The 20,831-nt window shown below is 41.4% G+C and overlaps 1 protein-coding gene across 1 annotated transcript; it reads left to right on the forward strand.

Annotated features, from left to right (window-relative positions):
- Nucleotides 1–1,872: 1,872 nt before the first annotated feature.
- Nucleotides 1,873–19,972, forward strand: Syce3 (synaptonemal complex central element protein 3). The gene is made up of 2 exons (XM_026413602.2): nucleotides 1,873–1,981; nucleotides 19,815–19,972. Exons 1-2 carry the CDS (start codon nucleotides 1,873–1,875, stop codon nucleotides 19,970–19,972), a joined length of 267 nt encoding a protein of 88 aa, XP_026269387.1.
- Nucleotides 19,973–20,831: the final 859 nt, after the last annotated feature.

Genomic DNA, 20,831 nt, shown 5'->3' on the forward strand with positions numbered 1-20,831 from the left:
CACCTCAGCTCCTCACCTCACACCCCTCACCTCAGCTCCTCACCTCACACCCCTCACCTCAGCTCCTCACCTCACACCCCTCACCTCAGCTCCTCACCTCACACCCCTCACCTCAGCTCCTCACCTCACACCCCTCACCTCAGCTCCTCACCTCACACCCCTCACCTCAGCTCCTCACCTCACACCCCTCACCTCAGCTCCTCACTCCTCACTCCTCACCCCTCACCCCTGACCTCAACTCCTCACCCCACGTCCCCCCAACCCTGTCCTCACGTCCTCACCCACTGCCCCCACTGTCTCTTGGCACCGTACATTACAGGTCCTGCACTCTACACACCCATGGTCCTCATTCCACTCATCTTGCATCTCCCCATCACCACATTCAGGTGGGACACCTGCCCTCCACATACCACCTCATACCTGACACCTCTGAACAACATGCAGTCCTCAAATCTGCACACGAGGGGTGGGTCCCGGTTTTTCTTACTTCAGTAACTCTACGTGTCTCCCTTTTCCTCAAACACCCATTCTGTCCTGTCACACTCCCCAGACCCTCACTCCCTGCACTTGATTTAAGAGCCCCTCAAATACCCTCACATTTCTTATTTTCAGGGCTATCCCAGATACCTGAGAGCACCACAGTGCTCTCCTAACTAGTTTTCCTATTCTTGCCTCCTTTCAACCTTCTGCAGTGGTCCCCTTTGATTTTGGTAAGAGCAGTTTCTGCGCAGGGCAGAGAGATGCCAGAGGACAGTTGTTGAGGAGTAGGAACTACGGGGCAGGCATATGTGAGAGGCCTAGCTGGGAAAGGGAAGGGAGAAACTGACCACAGAACAGACCATGGACACAGTAAAAGTCAAGGAAGGTGTTCCAGACATTTCTTTCTTCCATCGCCCACTCTCAGGCCCTGGCCCTGCCTCCCACACCTCCCACACTTGCTCTAGCAAACTATCTCTACTTACAAAAGTAATAAGAATTTAAAGCCAGCAGAAAGGGTGGAGTTGCCAGTGAGAATGGCTCCGTGCCCACAGAAGCAGCACATTCACAGATCCCAAAAGGCCACACACCCTGCCCCTACACCTTTGGTTCTCAGATCTACCTCACGTGAGCTAGAGGGTGCCCTGCCCCTCCTCAGAATTTTCACCTTTAATAAGAAGGGTGGATCAGCACAAGCCCAACACCAGTTGAGACCTGCCATGATGGGAGAGGCCTGGGAGCCATAGGCTACGAAATGGAGGCCTCTTACTATAGCAAGCGCCAAGAACTGTACCCCACACATCCACAAGCACCCTGAGAACAACGTTATGTTGGGGCCATCCCCTGCCTGATTAACAGTCACCTAGTTTCTTCCCTCATAATCTCCCAGAGTATAAATTCCCTGGCAGTTTCTATGGCTTTATTAATTATTTTTCTCCCTTCTTTCCTAGCCCAGAGTCTTGTAGTTAAATAGATAAGCATCAATTATTAATGGAATGAATTGATGTGATTAGTAAAGATCAGAAGAAGATCTGGAGTAAATTTGTTGGCTTTCAATATTTTAAATAACAATAAGTATGATTTATTAAGTGTTTATTATTGTAGGTACTTGCAGAAGGGTACATAATTTATAACATTTAATCCTTACAAAAACCTTATCCATAAGGTACAGGTACTATTAGCAGTGCCCTTTTACAAAGTACAAAACTATAGTTGAAAATGTGAATGAGTTGCCCAGTCTCCCTGGCAACTGATGCTAATGCCTGTGGAGTAAGTGGTACTGTCCGAATCTAAGAGCCAGGGAAGAGTTCTTTAAAGAATCACTGGCTGTGGAATGTGGAGTAGAAGTGAAATGCCAGTCCATCTCATGGCAGCTTCTTGCTGTGCACCACCTAGATGGCTGATTCTGACCCTGGGGAAAGAAATTACGACAATATGCTGCGAATGCTGTCAGACCTGAATAAGGACTTGGAAAAGCTATTGGAAGAGATGGAAAAAATCTCAGGTAGGATGCTTTCCCAAACAGCGTGCCTTCTTTTCAAAAGCTTGAATATTCCCCAAACTTCTTTTTTTTTTAAATTTGTGCCAATCAGGTATTGGAAAAATGTTAAGCCTAATGTTAGTTTAGCCTGCAACATTTTTTTTTTTTGGCGGACACAACATCTTTATTTGTATATGGTGCTGAGGATCGAACCCAGGCTGCACGCATGCCAGGCGAGTGAGCTACCGCTTGAGCCACATCCCCAGTCCCATTCCCCAAACTTCTGAGCTCATATCCAGTGTTCCTTCTCCTAACAAGGCTTTCCTTGACCACTTTCATAGCAGTAGCTGTACCACAAAATTTGACCCTAATATTGGATGACCTTGAATTATTTTCTGTGGGTTTTGCATTGTATTTCTGCAATTGGACTATTATTATCTTCTTGAGGACAGAAATAGTGACTTGCAGTTGGTACATTACCAGATACAACTCACATGTAATGACAACTCACATCAGAAGATAAACAGGTGACTATGATATCTGTGAGCAGACCAGTGCTCTGTAAATCATTTAAATAGAAAGCGTTCAGCATAACAGTGATAAGAATGGGAGATACATTCAGTGGACTGAAAGAGCAATAGGACTGAGCAAATTTCTAAATTTGGGGGAAGAAATGTTAGTTTGTTGTCTTATTTAATCTGTTTCTACTCAGCAGTGGTAGTAACATCATTATAATTTTGGTAATTATAATTTTTTAATAATTTTATTTGTTCTTTATTAACTCAGAATATATGTAATTCTTATAATTTGTGAGCCTAAGCTTTGTTCTTTATTAACTTTATTTGTTCTTTATTAACTCAGAATATATGTAATTCTTATAATTTGTGAGCCTAAGCTTTGCTAGAAAAAATAATAATGTAAAACAAACTCTAGAAATCATGAATACCTTAGTGTTGGACATGTAGCTCATTGGTAGAGCACTTGCCTAAGCATGTACAAAGCCCTGATTTTGATTCTCACCACCACAAAAACAAAGCAAAACAAAAAGCATGCATACTTTAACTCAAATTTTTTAAAAAAAGTTTTTTGTTTGTAGTACCAGGTATTGAATCCAGTACCTCACACATGCTAGGCAAGAGCTCTGCCACTAAGTCATATCCCCAGCCCTTTTTTAAATATTTATTTTTAGTTATAGGTGGACACAATATCTTTATATTATTTTATTTTTTATGTGGTGCTGAGGAATGAACCCAGTGCCTCATGCATGGTAGGTGAGCACTGTACCTCTGAGCCACAACCCCAGCCCCCAGCCCTTTTTTAAAAAATATCTTTTTAGTTGTCAATGGACCTTTATTTTTATTTATTTATTTATCTGTTTATATTTGGTGCTGAGAATTGAACTCAGTGTCTTACATGTGCTAGGCAAGTGCTCTGCCACTAAGCCCCAGCCCTAGGCTCTCCCTAACCCTTTTTCAGATTTTTATTTTTGAGACAGTTTTGCTAAGTTGCTTAGGCTGAGCTTGAACTGTGATCTTCCTGCCTCAGCTTCCCAAGTAGCTGGGATTACATGTGTGTGCCAGTATGCCCAATGAAAGCAAACTACTTTAAAAGACATTATTCATTTTTTTAAACATTTAGTTTTTAGTTGTAGATTAACACAATACCTTTATTTTTTTTAATGTGGTACTGAGGATCGAACCCAGTGCCTCACGCATGCTAGGCAAGTGCTCTACCTCTGCCTCGACCCCAGCCCAAGATATTATTCATTTATTTTTTTTTTAAAAAGTATTCATTATAGCAAACTCTAAAAAATTTCTACTTAAAAATGTTTCCACTTTTCTGCCTAGATATTGGAAAGTTTTAAATATATTTTAAACTACCTATTTCAAAAGTTCTGTAATTCATTTTCCACTATAAACTATGTAACTTTTTCAATCTAGTGAAATGTTCTCTTTATTTAACAGCACTCACTGGGTATCTACCATGTGCCATTCTAGGAACACACAGTCGAATAGAGATGGTCCTTCCTTAGATGTGGGTGGGGAGCAGACCCAAACATTAGGATGACTAGTTACATTCCCTGGACTCATGTTAAGGCAATTATTTCCCTTTATTGAATTATTTCTTAGTTTTAGTTTCATATATTTTCCTATTTTGTTAAAATATTTTTTAGTTGTAGATGGACACAATACCTTTTATTTTTATGTGGTGCCAGGGATCGAATCCATGCCTCACCCATGCTAGGTAAGCGTTCTACCACTGAGCCATAACCCAGGCCCCTATTTTCCTCTTTTATAATTCTATTTATATATAAATGTTCTACCTGTTATCAAATTTGGGGGTAATGTAGTCTTTTTAACAGTTTCTCTAGCAATGTGTCAGCTGCTGAAAGTATGTTAGCAACACATAAGCAGTAGCAGATTAAATGATATTTGAATTGTATAGTTTACCTTTTGTGCTGGGTATGGTGGCTCACACCAGTAATGCCAGCTACTCTGGAGACTGAGACAGGAAGATTGCAAATTTGAGGTCAGCCTAGGCAACCTAATGAGACCCTGTCTCAAAATTTAAAGATAAAAGGACTGGGGATGTAGCTCAGTGACAGACCAACCCTGGGTTCAATTCCAAGTACCACACAAAAAAAAAAAATCATACCTTTGGTAATTTTTTAAGCAATAGATGTTCTCGAACCCAGGGACTCAAATCCTAACATCAAAATATTTTTGTAACTGAAATATAAGCAACAGAATAATTTCTTCATATTGTCCCTGGGAGAAGTTAGGACAGTTTTTATTGGCAGAAGTAAGATGATTTGGGACCAGGATTATGTCATCTCTCATCCTGACCCTTTAGGTTAGATCTGAAGTGAGGCTCAGCATGTAACCCGTGACCTCTGATGCCCCCGCAAAGACCTTTGTCTTGTTGTTCTTTGGATCTTTGATCATACCAAGGGGGAAATCCCTAACAAATGTAAAAATTTCAAGCAATATCAAAGGCAAAATCTTAACTCCAAGGCTTAAATTCCTCTTTCTCTACTCTCAAACTTAAGTCAGGACATGGCTAGGACAGCATTCCTGGCACAAGTTTCGCTGGCATTTTTGCTCCATGAGAGTAGAGGGTAGCAAGGTGGGGTTAGCTATTTACCCCCGCAAGTCCACCCCATCCTCTCCTATCAATTTGCAGGTGATTTATGACTCCTGAGGGTCTTACACATAGCAGGGCAGAGACAGCTATTCCATTCATAACATTATGTTTTAAAAAGTATAGTACCAGGTCTGGGGCTGGGGCTCAGCGGTAGATCACTCACCTAGCACTTGCCAGGCCCTGGGTTTGATCCTCAGCACCACATAAAAATAATTAAAGATATTGTATCTATCTACAATTTTTAAAAAAGTATAGTATCAAACTATTTTCATTATTAATCTTGAAGCTCCCCTCAACATTCTTTTTCTTATTTTATGATTTTTAACTTTTCTCTCATTTATTCTTCCAGAGGAACAATATAGATTCATTTATTTAATACTTTATTTGGAATTGTGTTAAACCTATACATTAATTTGGGAAGAATGATTTTTTTAGGGAGGGTACTGGGAATTGAACTCAGGGGTGCTTTACCATGTGCTAGTTTCCAGTCCCTTTTTAAAAATATTTTGTTTTAGTTGTAGCTGAACATAGTACCTTTATTTTTATGTGGTGCTGAGGATTGAACCCAGCACCCCGCACATGCTAGGTGAGCACTCTACCGCTAAGTCACAGCCCCAGCTCCCCCGGTCCTTTTATTCTTGTTAAGTTGCTAAGGGCCTTACTAAGTTGCCGAGGCTGGCCTGAAACTTGCAATCCTCCTGCCTTAGCCTCCCAAGCTGCTGGGATTACAGGTATGTTCCATTGGGTCCAGTAAAGAACGATATCTTTTTAACATTACGTGTTCTCATTTAGGTAGAGTATGTCTCTCTAAATTATGTATTAATATGCATTAAGATGTCTTAAAAGAGTTTTGCAAAATTTTTCTGCAAAAGATTTTTTTCAATACATTTACTTCTGGTCTTTATTCCCTTTATATGTAAGGTCTTTTTACATTTTTTTTTTTTGCTACATTAATGCCAGCATGGAGGAAGGCTGTGGATTCTTAGGTGTGAGTGCTATTCCAGTGTTATCAGTGATAATGACAACAACTTATGTTGATCGTACACCATGTGTTGGTGTTGGACTCCGCCATATGCCTTACACATATTGTCTTATTTATTTATTAGAGTAAAAATCTGGGGCATAGATAGTATTATTATCCTTATTTTATAAATGAGGAAACTAGGGCTTACAGAATCTAAGTAACTGTTCAAAGATACTTGGGCCTGCACAATCTCTAGAGTCATATTTTTCCACATTCTGAAATTAAATGTTTACTATTATAGTATTTGGAAGCAATTGGCTTTTTAATATTTCAAAGACCTCAATGACTCAACCATTGGAGAGTTTTTTTGTATAACTTTTCAGTTTTTTCTTTAGAAATTGCTTTGTTAAGATTATGTCAATCTGGATATTTTCTTCCAAATCATCTCTTAGCAACATTTTTTTAACATACCAAAATGATACTATATACAGTGGAAATTTTCTGGTGTGAGCATTAGCATTTCAGAATAAATGGTTATTAGGTTTATAATTGCTAATCAAATAATAACTTTTAAAGGAAATGTTGCATGTTCCATTTTAAAATTAAAAGTAAATTTTAAAATCAAAACAAAGTCATGATGGCCCTGAAGCAAAGGGAGAAATAAAATTAAGAAAGTTTGTGGGACCTCTGGTCACTCTAGCCCTCTGGAGACAGGATGGTAGACTGTGCCCTGAGCTCTGCCGGGGCAGCTATGAAATCCACCTGATAAGGAAAGGGTAGCAGGCTGCAAGGGTGCCTGGTGGCCAGAGATGTGCCCCACAGTGCCAGGCTGGAGCTGCTGACAGCTGGTCACTAGGAGACACAAAGTGCCAAGAGACCCCTAGGTCCCGGAGGGTAGGGGGTAGGGCGAGGGCCACTGCCCCATGTGGTCTTCTGGACACACCAGCCAGGCCATTTTAGGTCTGTTTTTTAATTTTATCAGTGCTCTTACCTCCTGTACATAAGCCTGAGATTTAGAAATAATAAAACAGCAAAGTATAGAAGAAAAAAGAAAGAAAGAAAGGGAGGGAGGGAGGTAAGTTGGTTTGTGGGAAACATTAAACTAGTGTTATTTCTTTAGTTATATCCTTTCACCTTATTCAGTATCTAATACCTGTCATCAGAAACACTCAGAACTTACTACTAAATACTACATATTGGATAATTGAGTCTCCACAACAATGTCATACAAGACTCTCATCCCTGTTTTATAGATGAGGAAACCAAGTCATAGTTAGCTGTTAGCTATACTACTCTTTGTAACTCATCTACTATTTGTTGTTATCAAGATTTATAACATCAGCTGACCAAGGTGGTGCACCTGTAATCCTCGATACTCAGGTTGAGGCAAGAGGATCCCAAATTCAAGGCCAGCTCCAGAAAACATAGTAAGACCCTGTTTCAAAATGAAAAATAAAAAGGGCTGGGAATGTGGCTCAGGGGTAGGACCCTCCTGGGTTCCATCCCCAGTACCACACACACACACATATACAAACACACACACACACACACACATACACACACACATATACAAACACACACACACACACATATACACACACACATATACAAACACACACACACACACACATATACAAACACACACACACACACACACATATACAAACACACACACACACACACATACAAACACACACACACACACATACACACACATATACAAACACACACACACACATACACACACATACACACACACACACACATACACACACATATACAAACACACACACACACACATATACAAACACACACACACACACACATACAAACACACACACACACACACATACACACACATATACAAACACACACACACACATACACACACATATACAAACACACACACACACACACACATATACAAACACACACACACACACATATACAAACACACACACATACATACACACACATATACAAACACACACACACACATACACACATATACAAACACACACACACACATACACACACACACATACACACACATATACAAACACACACACACACATATACAAACACACACACACACACATATACAAACACACACACACACACACATACACACACACACACATACACACACATATACAAACACACACACACACACACATATACAAACACACACACACACATACACACACACATACAAACACACACACACACATACACACACACACACACATACACATACACACACACACACATACACACACATACAAACACACACACACATACACACACACATATACAAACACACACACACATACACACACATATACAAACACACACACACACACATACACACACATATACAAACACACACACACACATACACACACATATACAAACACACACACACACACATACACACACATATACAAACACACACACACACACACACACACACACACAGAGAAGATTTATAACATTTAAGTTCTGTAATCATAACCCCTACAGTCATTGTGACATACATTTTTGTATTCAAACAGATGGAGTATTTAAACCTAGTAACTATATTCTTTGATTTCATAAATGCCTGAGAATATCTGTCTGTGCTTATACCTGGCTGGCAGTTTAGTGGAGTATTGATCACTTTCTCTGTGGCTTGAAGGAGAACTTGGTGGCACTGTGCAGTGGTGGGAGGCCTCCGTTTCCTCTTGAGCAACTTGCTTCTTCTGCCTTTAAGATTTTTTCTTTATCTTTGAAGATCTGTGATTCCAGCAAGATAAGACTGGTGTTATCCTGTGACACTTTTCCTGGGACCTGGCAAGCCCTTGGAACAGTGGACTTGAGAATGCTCATGAACAAATTTTCATTTATTGTTTCGCTGCATACTAGTTGTTCTGTTTCTTTGGTTTCCTTCTTTAAGAACTCCAGTTGTCCATGTTGTGCATCTCCATTTTGCTGTATCTTTTATCATCATTTCTGTAATCAGTTTTATTTATTTGTTATTTTCCATTTTATTTTGTGTGGTTTCCTCAAGACTACTCCCCTATTCTCAAATTACACTGTTGCCTGGTCAGTTTTTCATTTATTTCTATCTCAAATATAGAGGACTGATTTTTTTTTCATGGCCCTCGGTTCATGGTATATCATGATCATACAAGCCCTCCAGCTTAATTTTTTATTTGTCCCCTTTAATCCGTATAGTTCATTCTTTTCCCTCTCTCCACCCACAGGAAACAATTCTAATGTGCTTAATGTATGCCTTTCTGTGTGTATGTTCTTGTAAAATGTATATTGCTGTTTTATGTACATATGTTTTTAATTTATGTAAATAGTATTGTTATATGTCTCATGCTATTTCTTATTTTTTTCATCCAGAACTACATGTGTCAGCTCCTTCCAAGATGTGTACAATCTATTACTTTTCAATGCTGCAAATTATGCTATGGTGTACATCACCCCTGGCCAGGGTGGGCTAGGCCACATGGGAAATGAGACTGATGTTCAGGTTAAATTCGTCCTAGGATCTATGGGTGATGATAATTCTCAGAAAAGGGTACATGGGCCAGGAAAGCGTCTCAGTGTGCTGCTATTTTTCCATATTCTGACTTATCTGGATTTCTTGGGAGGGGGGAATTCCTCTGCTTTTCCTAATTTTTTATTGCTGTTTTATTAAAACTTTGAGTTGAATGCTGTGTTCATTTATTTTATTCTTTTAAATCACTTGGGGATGTAGATTTATCTCTGGCATATCCTTTACCACATTCATAAATATTAATATATAATGTTCTTGCTTTTTACTGTTCCTGAAGTCATCTTCATTAAGGTATAATTTACATACAATATAATAAATACACTTTAAGTATAGAGTGCACTGAACTTTGCCAAATGTGGCATGGTAAACAACACCAGCATCCAAGTGCAGAACATTTTTGCCAACTCCAGAAGTTTCTTTTTACCTTGCCCAGCTCATCTCCAACCTCCATCCCTAACACCATTTAACAACTACCATGCATGCCCCGAGTTTCATCTAGATGGAACTGCATGGTACATGCTCTTGTATCTGGCTTCTTTGACTCACCAGTTCAATCAGCAAAATATCATCAATGTTATGTACCAGCTGGTGTGTGAGTCAGCTTCTCACCACCATGACAAAATACCTGATAAAATCTACTTTAAAGGAAGAAAGGTTATTTTGGCTCATAGTTTCTGAGGTTTCAGTTCCTGGACTGTTGTCCCCATTGTTTTGGGGCATGTAGGGGGCAGAATATCACGGTAGGGAGCTAGTGGTAGGACAAAGCTGCTTACTTCATTATAACTAGATGCAAATAGAAAGAGAAAGGAAGGGGCTGAGGTTCCAGTATCCCCTCCTCCAAGGGCACCTCTTACTTCAGTGACCTACTTCCTTCCATTGGGCATCACCTTCTCAGGGTTTCACCACCTCCGAGTATTGCCATAGGCTGGTGACAGAGCCTTTCACACAGATCCAAACCCTAGCCACTGGGGAGTTGGTAGACCTGATAAGGGTAGTGAAGAGGAGTTATTGGCCTGATCATCTAAAAGCAAACTGCTTCTGATTGGCTTTGCTCACATGTACAGAGAAAACATTTGCCAGATCAACAGCTGCATACCAGGTACAAGGAATGTGTTCATTTGTTCATTTTTTCCAGCAACAAACCATATCTGGAGTCACCTTCTGATTGAGTTTGATAATCTGCTGTCATTCTCTAAGATCCATTTTCTGCACAGGCCAAATAGGCGAGTGGAATAGGGATGTGGTAGGAATGTCCCCGCACCTCTCAGGGTTTTAATGATGGTCGAAGCCTGCAGTTTGCAGAAATGCAGTTGCTTTGGTTTACTGCTCTCGTAGCTGGAGGCAGTCCTGCTTGGCTTCCATTTCACCTTTTGCAGCATGACAGCCCTCATGAGTCAGTGAGCCAATGTAGGGATTCTCCCGGTTACTGAATATGCTGTTTCAATTCTGCATACTGAAACTGTGAAAATAAACACAGGCTGGGTTCAGAGGCCTGTGGTCCACTGTGAGACAAACCAGAGCTGACACTCCATTGATCACCTCTGACTGGTGGACCACAGTAATGCTCTGGATCTCCAGGAATTAGTGTAAGTTGAGTCTAATAACCCTCAAAGGGTCTGACTACTTTCCTTTTCACAATGTGCATGTGATACTGACCATGCAGTAGGTTCATAGTGAAGAGTGGTGGCCCAAGGACACAGCCCTGAGAAATGCCCTCAATGGGAGAAGCAGACAAAGGTGTTTTACTGTAAGGGAAGAGAAAGACAGTCGTGGGCACAGAGGACTGGAAGAGTAGCATCATGCCATCCCAGGCAGGAGACAGTTTCAGGAAGAGGTGATGATCAACACAGCCCTTTGTCTGGAAATACTGAGGTCATTTGGTGATTTGGAGAGTGCTGTTTTGGTGAGGACAAAAGGCTTGTGCTGAGGAGCAAATAGCCTTGCATTCCTAATGTGACAGTGAAGGAGCTGTAGCCTAGGGCTGGCCACACCTGTAATCCCAGCTGCTCAGGGAGCTGGGGGTGGGGTCCCGGCAGGATCCTTCCATCCCTCACCAACAAAACCTAGATAGAACACATGCTTAAGGCATCACTGGTCACACAAAAGGTAAGACCCCTAAATAAACTTAAATATAGTTAATAAGGCCTCTGCTGGATCATACTGCACCTCCATATAAATAGAAAAAAAGTGCTGCTTTTTCTGGGTTAAATGATTGGAAAAATTCTCCTTTGTAATGAATTAGAAAAAGGCACCCCCTCTGGCCAGAGAGCAATCTTCTCATATTGAAGAGAGGACCATAATTTAGATTTCAGCCCCCACTCACTCGCTTTTGCTGAAATCCTTCATGCAAGGCCAAAATTGCACATGGTACCATCAACCTAGTAAGATGAGCCTGGCTCAACTAGGTAGCTCAGCAGGTCATGCAGAAACTGGAGCTTCAGTGGTGACAGGCTGGGAACAAATACCCTAATGCTGAAGGCAAAGTCCCAGAGCAAAGCCACGAGAACAGTAGGAGCAGCAGGAGGAGATCTTGCTCTGTAGTGGGATCCTCTGTGTGTTTGCTAGGTCTGCCCTACAAACGACTACAGTCTGGACAGCTTAAACAATAGAAAGGTGTTTTCTCACAGTACTGGAGGCTAGCAGTGTGGGTAAGGTTAGTTTCTCCTTGGCTTGTAGATGTTTCATCTCCTTCTTGTGTCCTTACATGATGAACCCTCTGTTCTTCCTCTCCTTATCAGGATGCCACTCATACTGAACTAGGGCCCATTCCAAATACCTCATTTTAACTTAACTACCTCTTAAAGTTACAATCTTAAATACAGTCACATTCTGAAGTATCAGGAATCAGGATTTCAACAGATGAGATTAGGGAGGAAACAATCCACCCTATAACAGATACTGAATCTTGAAACATCAGAGAGGTAGAGAAGCTGAATGTATGACTCTTGCTCAGTACCAAAACCCCTGAGAGTGTTAATTTCCTGGATGGGGGCTACCTCAGCAATGACCTCACATACAAGATAAAACCACAGACGTGCAATGATAAGCCACTGTGAGTGAAAGAAACTAGAATCAGTACCTTTAGATGCCGAAGATGAAGTCAGACACAGAACATAAGTAGCTATACATAAAATGGTTTAAGAAGTAATGAATATTTGAAATAACAGATGAGCATAAAATAAATTTAAGAATGAACAGCCAAAATTGGTAAAAACAAACAGCGATTCTAAAGTGAAAAATATAATGAAATAAATAATATAATGAAAATATAATAATATAATTAAATTAAAAATATAATGAAATAAATAATATTTCACAATAAATATTGTGAAATAAAATGTCATCAATAACAGTTGAAGGGGCTGGGATTGTGGCTTAGCGGTACAGCGCTCGCCTAGCACGGGCCGGGACTCGGGTTCTATCCTCAGTACCACATAAAAAATAATAATAAAGGCATTGTGTTGTGTCCATCTACACCCAAAAAATAAATTTTTTTTAAAAAAATAACAGTTGAAGACTTGAAAAGAGAATTAGTAAACAGGAAAAGAATGCATCAAAAATAAAAAAGGGCTAGGTGCAGTGTGCATGCCTATCATCCCAGTGACTCAGAAGGCCGAGGCAGAAGGATCGTAAGTTCAAAGCCAGCCTTAACAATTTAGCAAGTCTCTGTCTCAAAAAAAAAATAGAAATAGCTGGGGATGTGGCTCAGTGGTTAAGCACCTCTGGGTTCAATCCCTAGTACCATAAAAAATAAAAAAGAAGGGGCTAGGGCATAGCTCAATAGTAGAACACATGTTTATCATGCATAAGGCCCTGGGCTAGATCCCTAACCCTGCAAAAATAAATAAATAAAATGAAAAAAAGATTAAGAAGGTTTAGCATGGTTCTAATGGGGATCTCAGAAAAAAGTTAAAATGGAATAATGACAATATTTAATATTATAATGACTGAATTTTCCAGAACTGATGAAAAATTGAATCAGAGATCCAAGAAACAAAATATATCCCAAGCAAAAGAAAATTAAATCCATACCTAGAGAGTGAAACTTCAGAACATCAAAGACAAAGAGAAAAATTTTGTAGGAAGCCAAAGAAAGAGAAAGAGATCATCGAAGGAAGGACAATTGGAATGATTTCCCAACAACAATCATGAAGACTAGGAATTGGTGGGAAAAAACTAAATATCATAAAAACACTTTTAACCCAGAATTATGCATCCCAAAAAACTATCTTTTTTCAGAAAGATATTTTTTAAAGATGGACACAATATCTTTTTATTTATTTTATTTATTTATTTTTTATGTGGTGCTGAGGATTGAACCCAGTACCTCACAAGTGCAAGGGAAGCCCTCTACCGCTGAGCTACAACCCCAGCCCCCTGAAAAACTCTCTTTCAGAAGAGAAGACAAAGACATCTGCAGATGAACAAAACTGAAACTATTTATCACAAACAGACTTGCTCTAAAGAACATCTAAAAGTCATACCAAGTAAAAGGAACGTGATCCCAAAGGACGATTTGAAATTCACAAAAATATGGAAAAATGAGTAAAATGTTAAACATGTCAGTTGGGGCTAGGGTGTTACTCAGTGGTGGGGTGTGTTCTTGGCTTCTGTGGGAGGCCTTCGATTCAATTCTCAGCACCAAAAAAAAAAAAAAATAGATAAATCCTTGGGGCTGGGGTTGTGGCTCAGTGGTAGAGCGCTCGCCTAGCATGCGTGAGGCACTGGGTTCGATCCTCAGCACCACATCAAATTGAAATAAAGATATTGTGTGTCCACCTACAATTAAAAAATAAATATTAAAAAATGGGTAAATCCTACTAAATAATTCATTAGGTACATTTTTGACCTTTCAAATTATTTCTTGTGACAGTATTGCTGAATTTTCTGCCTCTACATAACAAGGATCTCCTCTCCTTCAGCTTCCAATAACTTTTCTCACTTCTCTTAAAGCCCTTATTGTTAGTCTCATGAAAGTCCAAAATTCTATGAACAGTGCATTCAAGGCACTTTAAACTTTTACTAGCACTCTCCCCAAAATCCTTACAGCTCTCCTTGTTTCCACTTATCACCCATTTCCAAAGCCACTCCCAATTGTAGGTTCTTGTTAGGGAAACACCAAATTCCCAATACCAAAATCAGTTATTTGTTATTTAGTGCAAATTAACCCAAACTTAGAAAATGAAAATTAAAACCATTTATGATGACACAGTTTCTGAATGTCAGAAGTCTGGGTGTGGCATAGCTGGGTGGTTTCTGGCTGTGTCATATGAGATCACAGTCAAGATACCAGCTCTGGCTTCAGTCTCTGAACCCTGGACTGGGTGCTGGAAAATCTGCTTCCAAGCTTAGGTGGCTGTTGTCAGGAGGCTTCCTATGTGGCCACTCCATACGACGGGTCATACCTTTGCTCAGAGAAAATCTCAGATGGCATAATGTCACCTGTACCCTATTGTTCCACAGATCAACTCTGGTATAAGAGAAAACTATACAAAGCTGTGCCTACCAAAAGGTAATGCCCACTGGGAGCCCACTTGGAAGCTGGCTGCTACCTCTAAAGCACAAATGGTTGGAAATAATAGTTTAGTGATGTGGTTGGATATAAGATCGATATGCAAAAATCAATTACATTTTTACATATCAGAGGCAAAGCATGAGGACATATTTTGTGTGTGTGTTTGTGTGTGTGTGTTGCTAGGAGTTTTTTAAATAAAAAATCAAAATAAATGGAGCCATAGTTAATTCTGTGAATAGAAAAGCTTAATGTAATAAATGTGTCCATTCTTTCCAAATTCCATCTAAGAGTACAAAGTAGTTTAATCAAAATCCTCTCTGGGGGGCTGGGGTTGTGGCTCAGTGGTAGAGCGCTTGCCTAGCATGTGTGAGGCCCTGGGTTCAATTCTCAGCACCACATAAAAAAATAAATAAAGATGTCCATTTATAGCTAAAAAATATTTTTTTAAAAAAATCCTATCTGGATTTTCATGAAATGTGACAGGTTGATTCTAAAACGTTTATGAGAGCCCTGAGAGTCAAGAATATAGTAAGATATTTCTGAGGAATTCAGATAGGGACAGAGGACTTACCCTATAATTAACAAGATTTATTATGAATCTATTTAAACTTATGTAAGTATATCATGTTGTATATATAGCTACATAATAGGTTAAAAGCTATATAAGTAAGCTATAAAGCTATGTATTTAAAATGTTGTCATATTGGGATAGAAATAGACAGACGAAGCAACAAAACACAAAAGAGGGCCTAGAACCAGCACGTTGCACTTTTATTTGATATACCTGGTATATCCAGTGGCCTCCCACCTCCTCCCTGTTGCAGCACATGGCTTGTTTCCCAGCTGTACCTTTAACCACCTGAAGTCACCCCAGGTGATGGCCGTCTCTCCCATGCAGGAGAGCCGTGTGAACCTCATACCCTGCATGCCACCAGGGCTGCCTTTGCAAGTGCCATCACACAAGTGTTCTGTAAACACCAAGTGAATGAATGAAAAATTCAAGAAATGTGTATTTCTGGAGAATTTTCTGATGATGGTGAGTCTTCCTGCTGTGTGTATTCCAAAACTTTCCATGGGCCTAGAGGGCTGTGTACCCTATGTGGTGTTTTGGTGTCTTGCTGAACTGCTCTCTGAGCTGTGCTTTGCCACCCTGGTAGCAGCTGTCTTTTACCCGTGATCCTAACATAGTAAGGAAGGATCACCTTGTATCTAAATGAGGATGCTGAGCTGGGAGGGAGGTGCACACCTGTCATCCCAGTACCCAGGAGACTGAGGCAGGCGGCTGGGATGAGCCCAGGAGTTTGAGGCCAGCCTGGGCAACACAGCCAGGACCTTTCTTTTCGCAAAGACTCACTGGAAAATTGTCCTTTAGGGTAGTAGTGTTTTAAAGGATGGATTGTTTCTCTTTTGTGAATACTGAGTCAATTGAACATGTTTCTTTCTCTACTTTGGCTTAGGAAACTCAGTTAAAATTCTAGCTCCTATGGAAGATCATGTCTGTGAGCTGTTACCCGCCTACACCAATTTTAATTTCTTATCTATCTTCTTTACCCTGAGTACCTCAATTATTTATTTTGTAAAAGTTTCTTCTTTCTTGAAGCAACTCTCCTTGTATAAATATCCAATCTTGTTGCTTACAAGTTCTATCTTCTGCAAAACACTAGAACACAAACACAGTTCGGCCAAGTTCTTTGCCACGTCATGACAAGCATCACTTTTTCTCTGGTTTCTGATAACTTATTCCTTATTTCCATCTGGTACCTCATTAGAATGGTTTGGCCTTTTGTATTTCCACAGTCTATTCTTGATCATTTATGTATTCTCTAAATTCTTCTTTTATTCTGAGACTTACCAAATTACTTTTAAAGCTCCATACACAGGGTTGGGGCTGTAGCTCAGTGGCAGAGTGCTTGCCTAGCGTGCTTGAGGCACTGAGTTGGATCCTCAGCACCACATATAAATAAACAAATAAAATAAAGGCCTTCTGTGCATCTACAACTACAAAATTTTTTAAAAAACAAATAAATAAATAAAAGTGGAGCTGAGGATGTGGCTCAGTGGTAGAGCACTTGCCTGGCATGCATAAAGCACTGGGTTCGATCCCAGGCACCACATACAAAAATAAATAAATAAAACAAATAAAATAAAGGTATTATGTCCATGTACAACTAAAAAAATATCTTAAAATATAAGCAAATAAAAGCTCCATACACAGTAATACCATATCAATTTCTAGCCTGCACTTCAAAGCTCTTGCAGCCTCTACTAACTGCCCAATTCCAGAGCTACTTCCACACTTTCATGCACTTGCTATAGCAACAACCCACTTCTTGGGACCCATTTGTCTTTTTTTTTTTTTTCTGTGATACTGAGAATTGAACCCAGGCATACCACTGACCTACATCCAAGCCCTTTCTATTTTTATTTTGAGATAGGGTCTTGCTAAGCTGCCCAAGCTGACCTTAAATTTACAGTCTTCCTGCCTCAGCCTCCTGAGTTGCTGCAACTACAGATGTGCGCCACCATACCTGGCCTATTGCCTTATTTATTTTTATTTGGCTGATTGGCTGTTTTTTGTTTGTTTGTTTATGTTTGTTTTTGTTTTTGTTTTGCTTTGCTTTGTACTAGGGGTTGAACCCACAGGCTATTTTCGCTGAACTACATCCCCAGTCCTTTTATTTTTTATTTTGACATGAGGTCTCAATAAGTTGCTTAGGGCCTTGCTAAGTTGCTGGGGCTGGCCTTGACCTTGAGATCCTTCTGCCTCAGCCGCCTGAACTTCTGAAATTACAGGCATGTGCCACTGTGCCCAGCACGATTTTTGTTTTCATTGTTTTGTGACCCTAGAACAAATCGACATAGAGTGGTTTAAAAGACACAACAAACATTTATTTCTCAGAGTCCTGGAGGCTAGGAAGTCAATCTAGTGCTGATGAGAAGCCTTTTCCTACTTTGCAGTCACCTTTTCACTGTGTCTGTTTTATAAGGATACCAGTCCCATTCACATGGACTCCATACCCATCGGCACTCATCTCCTAAAGGCCCTGCCTCCTAATATCTTCATCTTAGGGTTAGATTTCAACATGTGAATGTGGAGGGGACACAGACGCTCGGTCTATATGTCTATATGACACATGTGCTAGGCAGCTTATGTATATTACCCCCTTAATCTTCACAGCAAGCCATGAGATCAGGAAGTAGGCTCTGCTTTGCGAAGTAGAAACTAAGTTTGCCAAGTCTAACTCCTTATTCAAGGCCACAGGGCCAGCCAGTGAAGAGTTGGGAAGCAAGTTCTGTTCCACAAACCTGGTCCCTGTGTCACCATGTCAGCATTCAGCCACCAGCCCTGTGGTAGCTTACAGGCTAACAATTTTCTCTCCTTGGAGCATGGGGTGTCCCAGCAGGGTCCCGCTCCCTGGCAGCACAAGTGAGATGCCCCTAGGTAGCATTCCCAAGCAGCTAGACAGGAATCACCATGGGGAGGGGGTGGGGGCAGTCGCCTACATTGTAAGAAGTGACCCGAGGGTCACTCAGGCTTCTTTAAGTCCAAGAATCCCTATACTAGCTAGAGTCATGAACTCTGTTGGGACACCGCACACTTTCTTTTCTTTTTAATATTTATCTTTTAGTTATGGGTAAACACAATGTCTTTATTTTACTTTATATGGTGCTGAGGATCAAACCCTCCTCACGCATGCTAGGCAAGCGCTCTACCTCTGATCCACAACCTCAGCCCTACACACACCTTTTCTCACAATTTTCCCTAATCAAACAGGTGTTACTCTGAACTTCAAGTCTGCCATGTGGCTGACCTTGCTTGTGTGAGGTACACTTGTGCTTTTATTACTAATCATGCTTCTCGTATCATCTTTGGTTAATTTCCTTGAAGACATTGCTTCCCAGAGTACCAGTATTTTTTAGCTTGACAAAGAGGAGTGTTAAGGAGAGAGACCTACTGTGCTGCGCTGTCACACAGAAAGGGTGACCTTTGTTCTGTGAAGTTCTAGAATGTAGAGCCACAGTGATGGCGTATGGTGACAAGAGGGGGTTTTGCCTACTTCCACAGTCTGCACAAGAAGCATATGTTCACCTGGAAGCCCAGGGCACTCTGCCCTCAAGCTGCTCTCAGAGGGAAAGACCAGTGTGAACATGCAAAGCGTCTCAGAGGGGAGGCAGCAGAGCCTCCCCAGGAGAAGCCCTGGCCTGAGCCTTAATGAAAAACACAGAGGTGTAGAGCTGCAGGTGGACAGGTGTCCCAGGCCACTGAGCATGGAGAAACATGAGAGTGAGGACTGGTAGGACTGGGAATGGCTGGCTACCTGAGCAAGTGAGCCAGGCAGACTCCTGTGGAGGTCACCCGAAGCCACCAGCTGTGAACTGTGTGTAAGCAAGGACTTGGGGCTTGCTCCATTTTCTCCCAGTTCACATCCCACTGGCCTCCAGCTTTTACTGTCAGGGGCTGATGGATCCAGAAGTTAAAACTGGAAATTAGGGAGCATCATTATTGCTGTTTGCAGGGAGTTTTCATAGGGGGTTTTATGAGCCCTGTGGTGGCTTGCAGCTAACAACTTTCTCTCCTCGGAGTATGGAGGGTCCCAGCAGGGTCCTGCTCCCTGGCAGCACAAGTGAGGTGCCCCAGAGCTGCAGCGCCACCTGTGGCCTGACTGGGCCTGTCTGGTTGTTGCAGTGCAGGCGACCTGGATGGCCTATGACATGGTGGTAATGCGTACCAACCCCACTCTGGCGGAGTCCATGCGCCGGCTAGAAGATGCCTTCCTCAACTGCAAGGAGGAGATGGAGAAGAACTGGCAGGAGCTGCTCAGTGAGACCAAGCGCAAGCAGTAGGCCCCGCTGCCCATCCACGCTGCCATCCATCATGCACTGGAGCCACAGAGACGGGCCAGTGACCCAGATACATAGCTGTGTGCACAGCACTTGTTTTTCAATAAACTTATTTTTAAGCACAACCTGAGGACCCTTTCTGTGCTGTGCTGTGATCCACTCAGCTGTCTGCCATATTTTGTGAACTAAGCAAGACAAGGGTAGGATGCAGATGCTTTCAGTGGGTGGGACGTGTATTTGGTGCAGTTGTGTTGAGCATAAGAAAAAAGAGCCAGACGGGCAAGCCAAGTCAGTGCTGGGATAGGCAGCAGCACTCAGTCGGATTTATTTACCTGCCTAATGTGGATTTTGAAGTGGGTAGGGAGAAAAAGCATTCATTTCTCATGCTGTGTACCCCAGGTGCTGTGCCAGGTAGCCCACTGACGATCACATTCTCACGGCTCTCCTGAGAGACAGGTGTCCATTATGCCTCTTTTACAGAGAAGGTAAAAATGGGAGGTTAAAAGGGGTTCATATAGAGGGAAATCTGGGGGAAGGGGATGGGAGCCTGGCAGGGCAGAGAGACCTGCAAGTTGCAGAGGAGCCAAGTAGTCCTGTCAGGTCTAGGCAGGGCCGTGTGCAGGGCTCCACACCCAATCAGACTCAGGGGGAAAGAGTCAAAAGGCTCCTCAAAGGCAGAAGTTCCAGAGGCAAGGGCATCTCCTGGGGACCTCTTTGCCTCCACTTCCACCTGACAGAATACAGGGAGCACAAATAAGCTTTCATCCCTCTCCTTCCTTAGCTCTGGGCCCAGGAGTTTCCCAGGAAGATGGGAGCCTGGGAGCAAGCTGAGGCATCCAAAGCAGGTAAGGACCTGGGGCAG

Source organism: Urocitellus parryii, chromosome 5, assembly GCF_045843805.1.
Source record: "Urocitellus parryii isolate mUroPar1 chromosome 5, mUroPar1.hap1, whole genome shotgun sequence".
Taxonomy (NCBI): domain Eukaryota; kingdom Metazoa; phylum Chordata; class Mammalia; order Rodentia; family Sciuridae; genus Urocitellus; species Urocitellus parryii.

Coding starts and splice junctions, on each gene's coding strand:
- Syce3 (XM_026413602.2), top strand. CDS start 1,873: ATGGCTGATTCTGACCCTGGGGAAAGAAATTACGACAATATGCTGCGA. Junction 1,982..19,814: donor AGAGATGGAAAAAATCTCAG/GTAGGATGCTTT, acceptor TGGTTGTTGCAG/TGCAGGCGACCTGGATGGCC.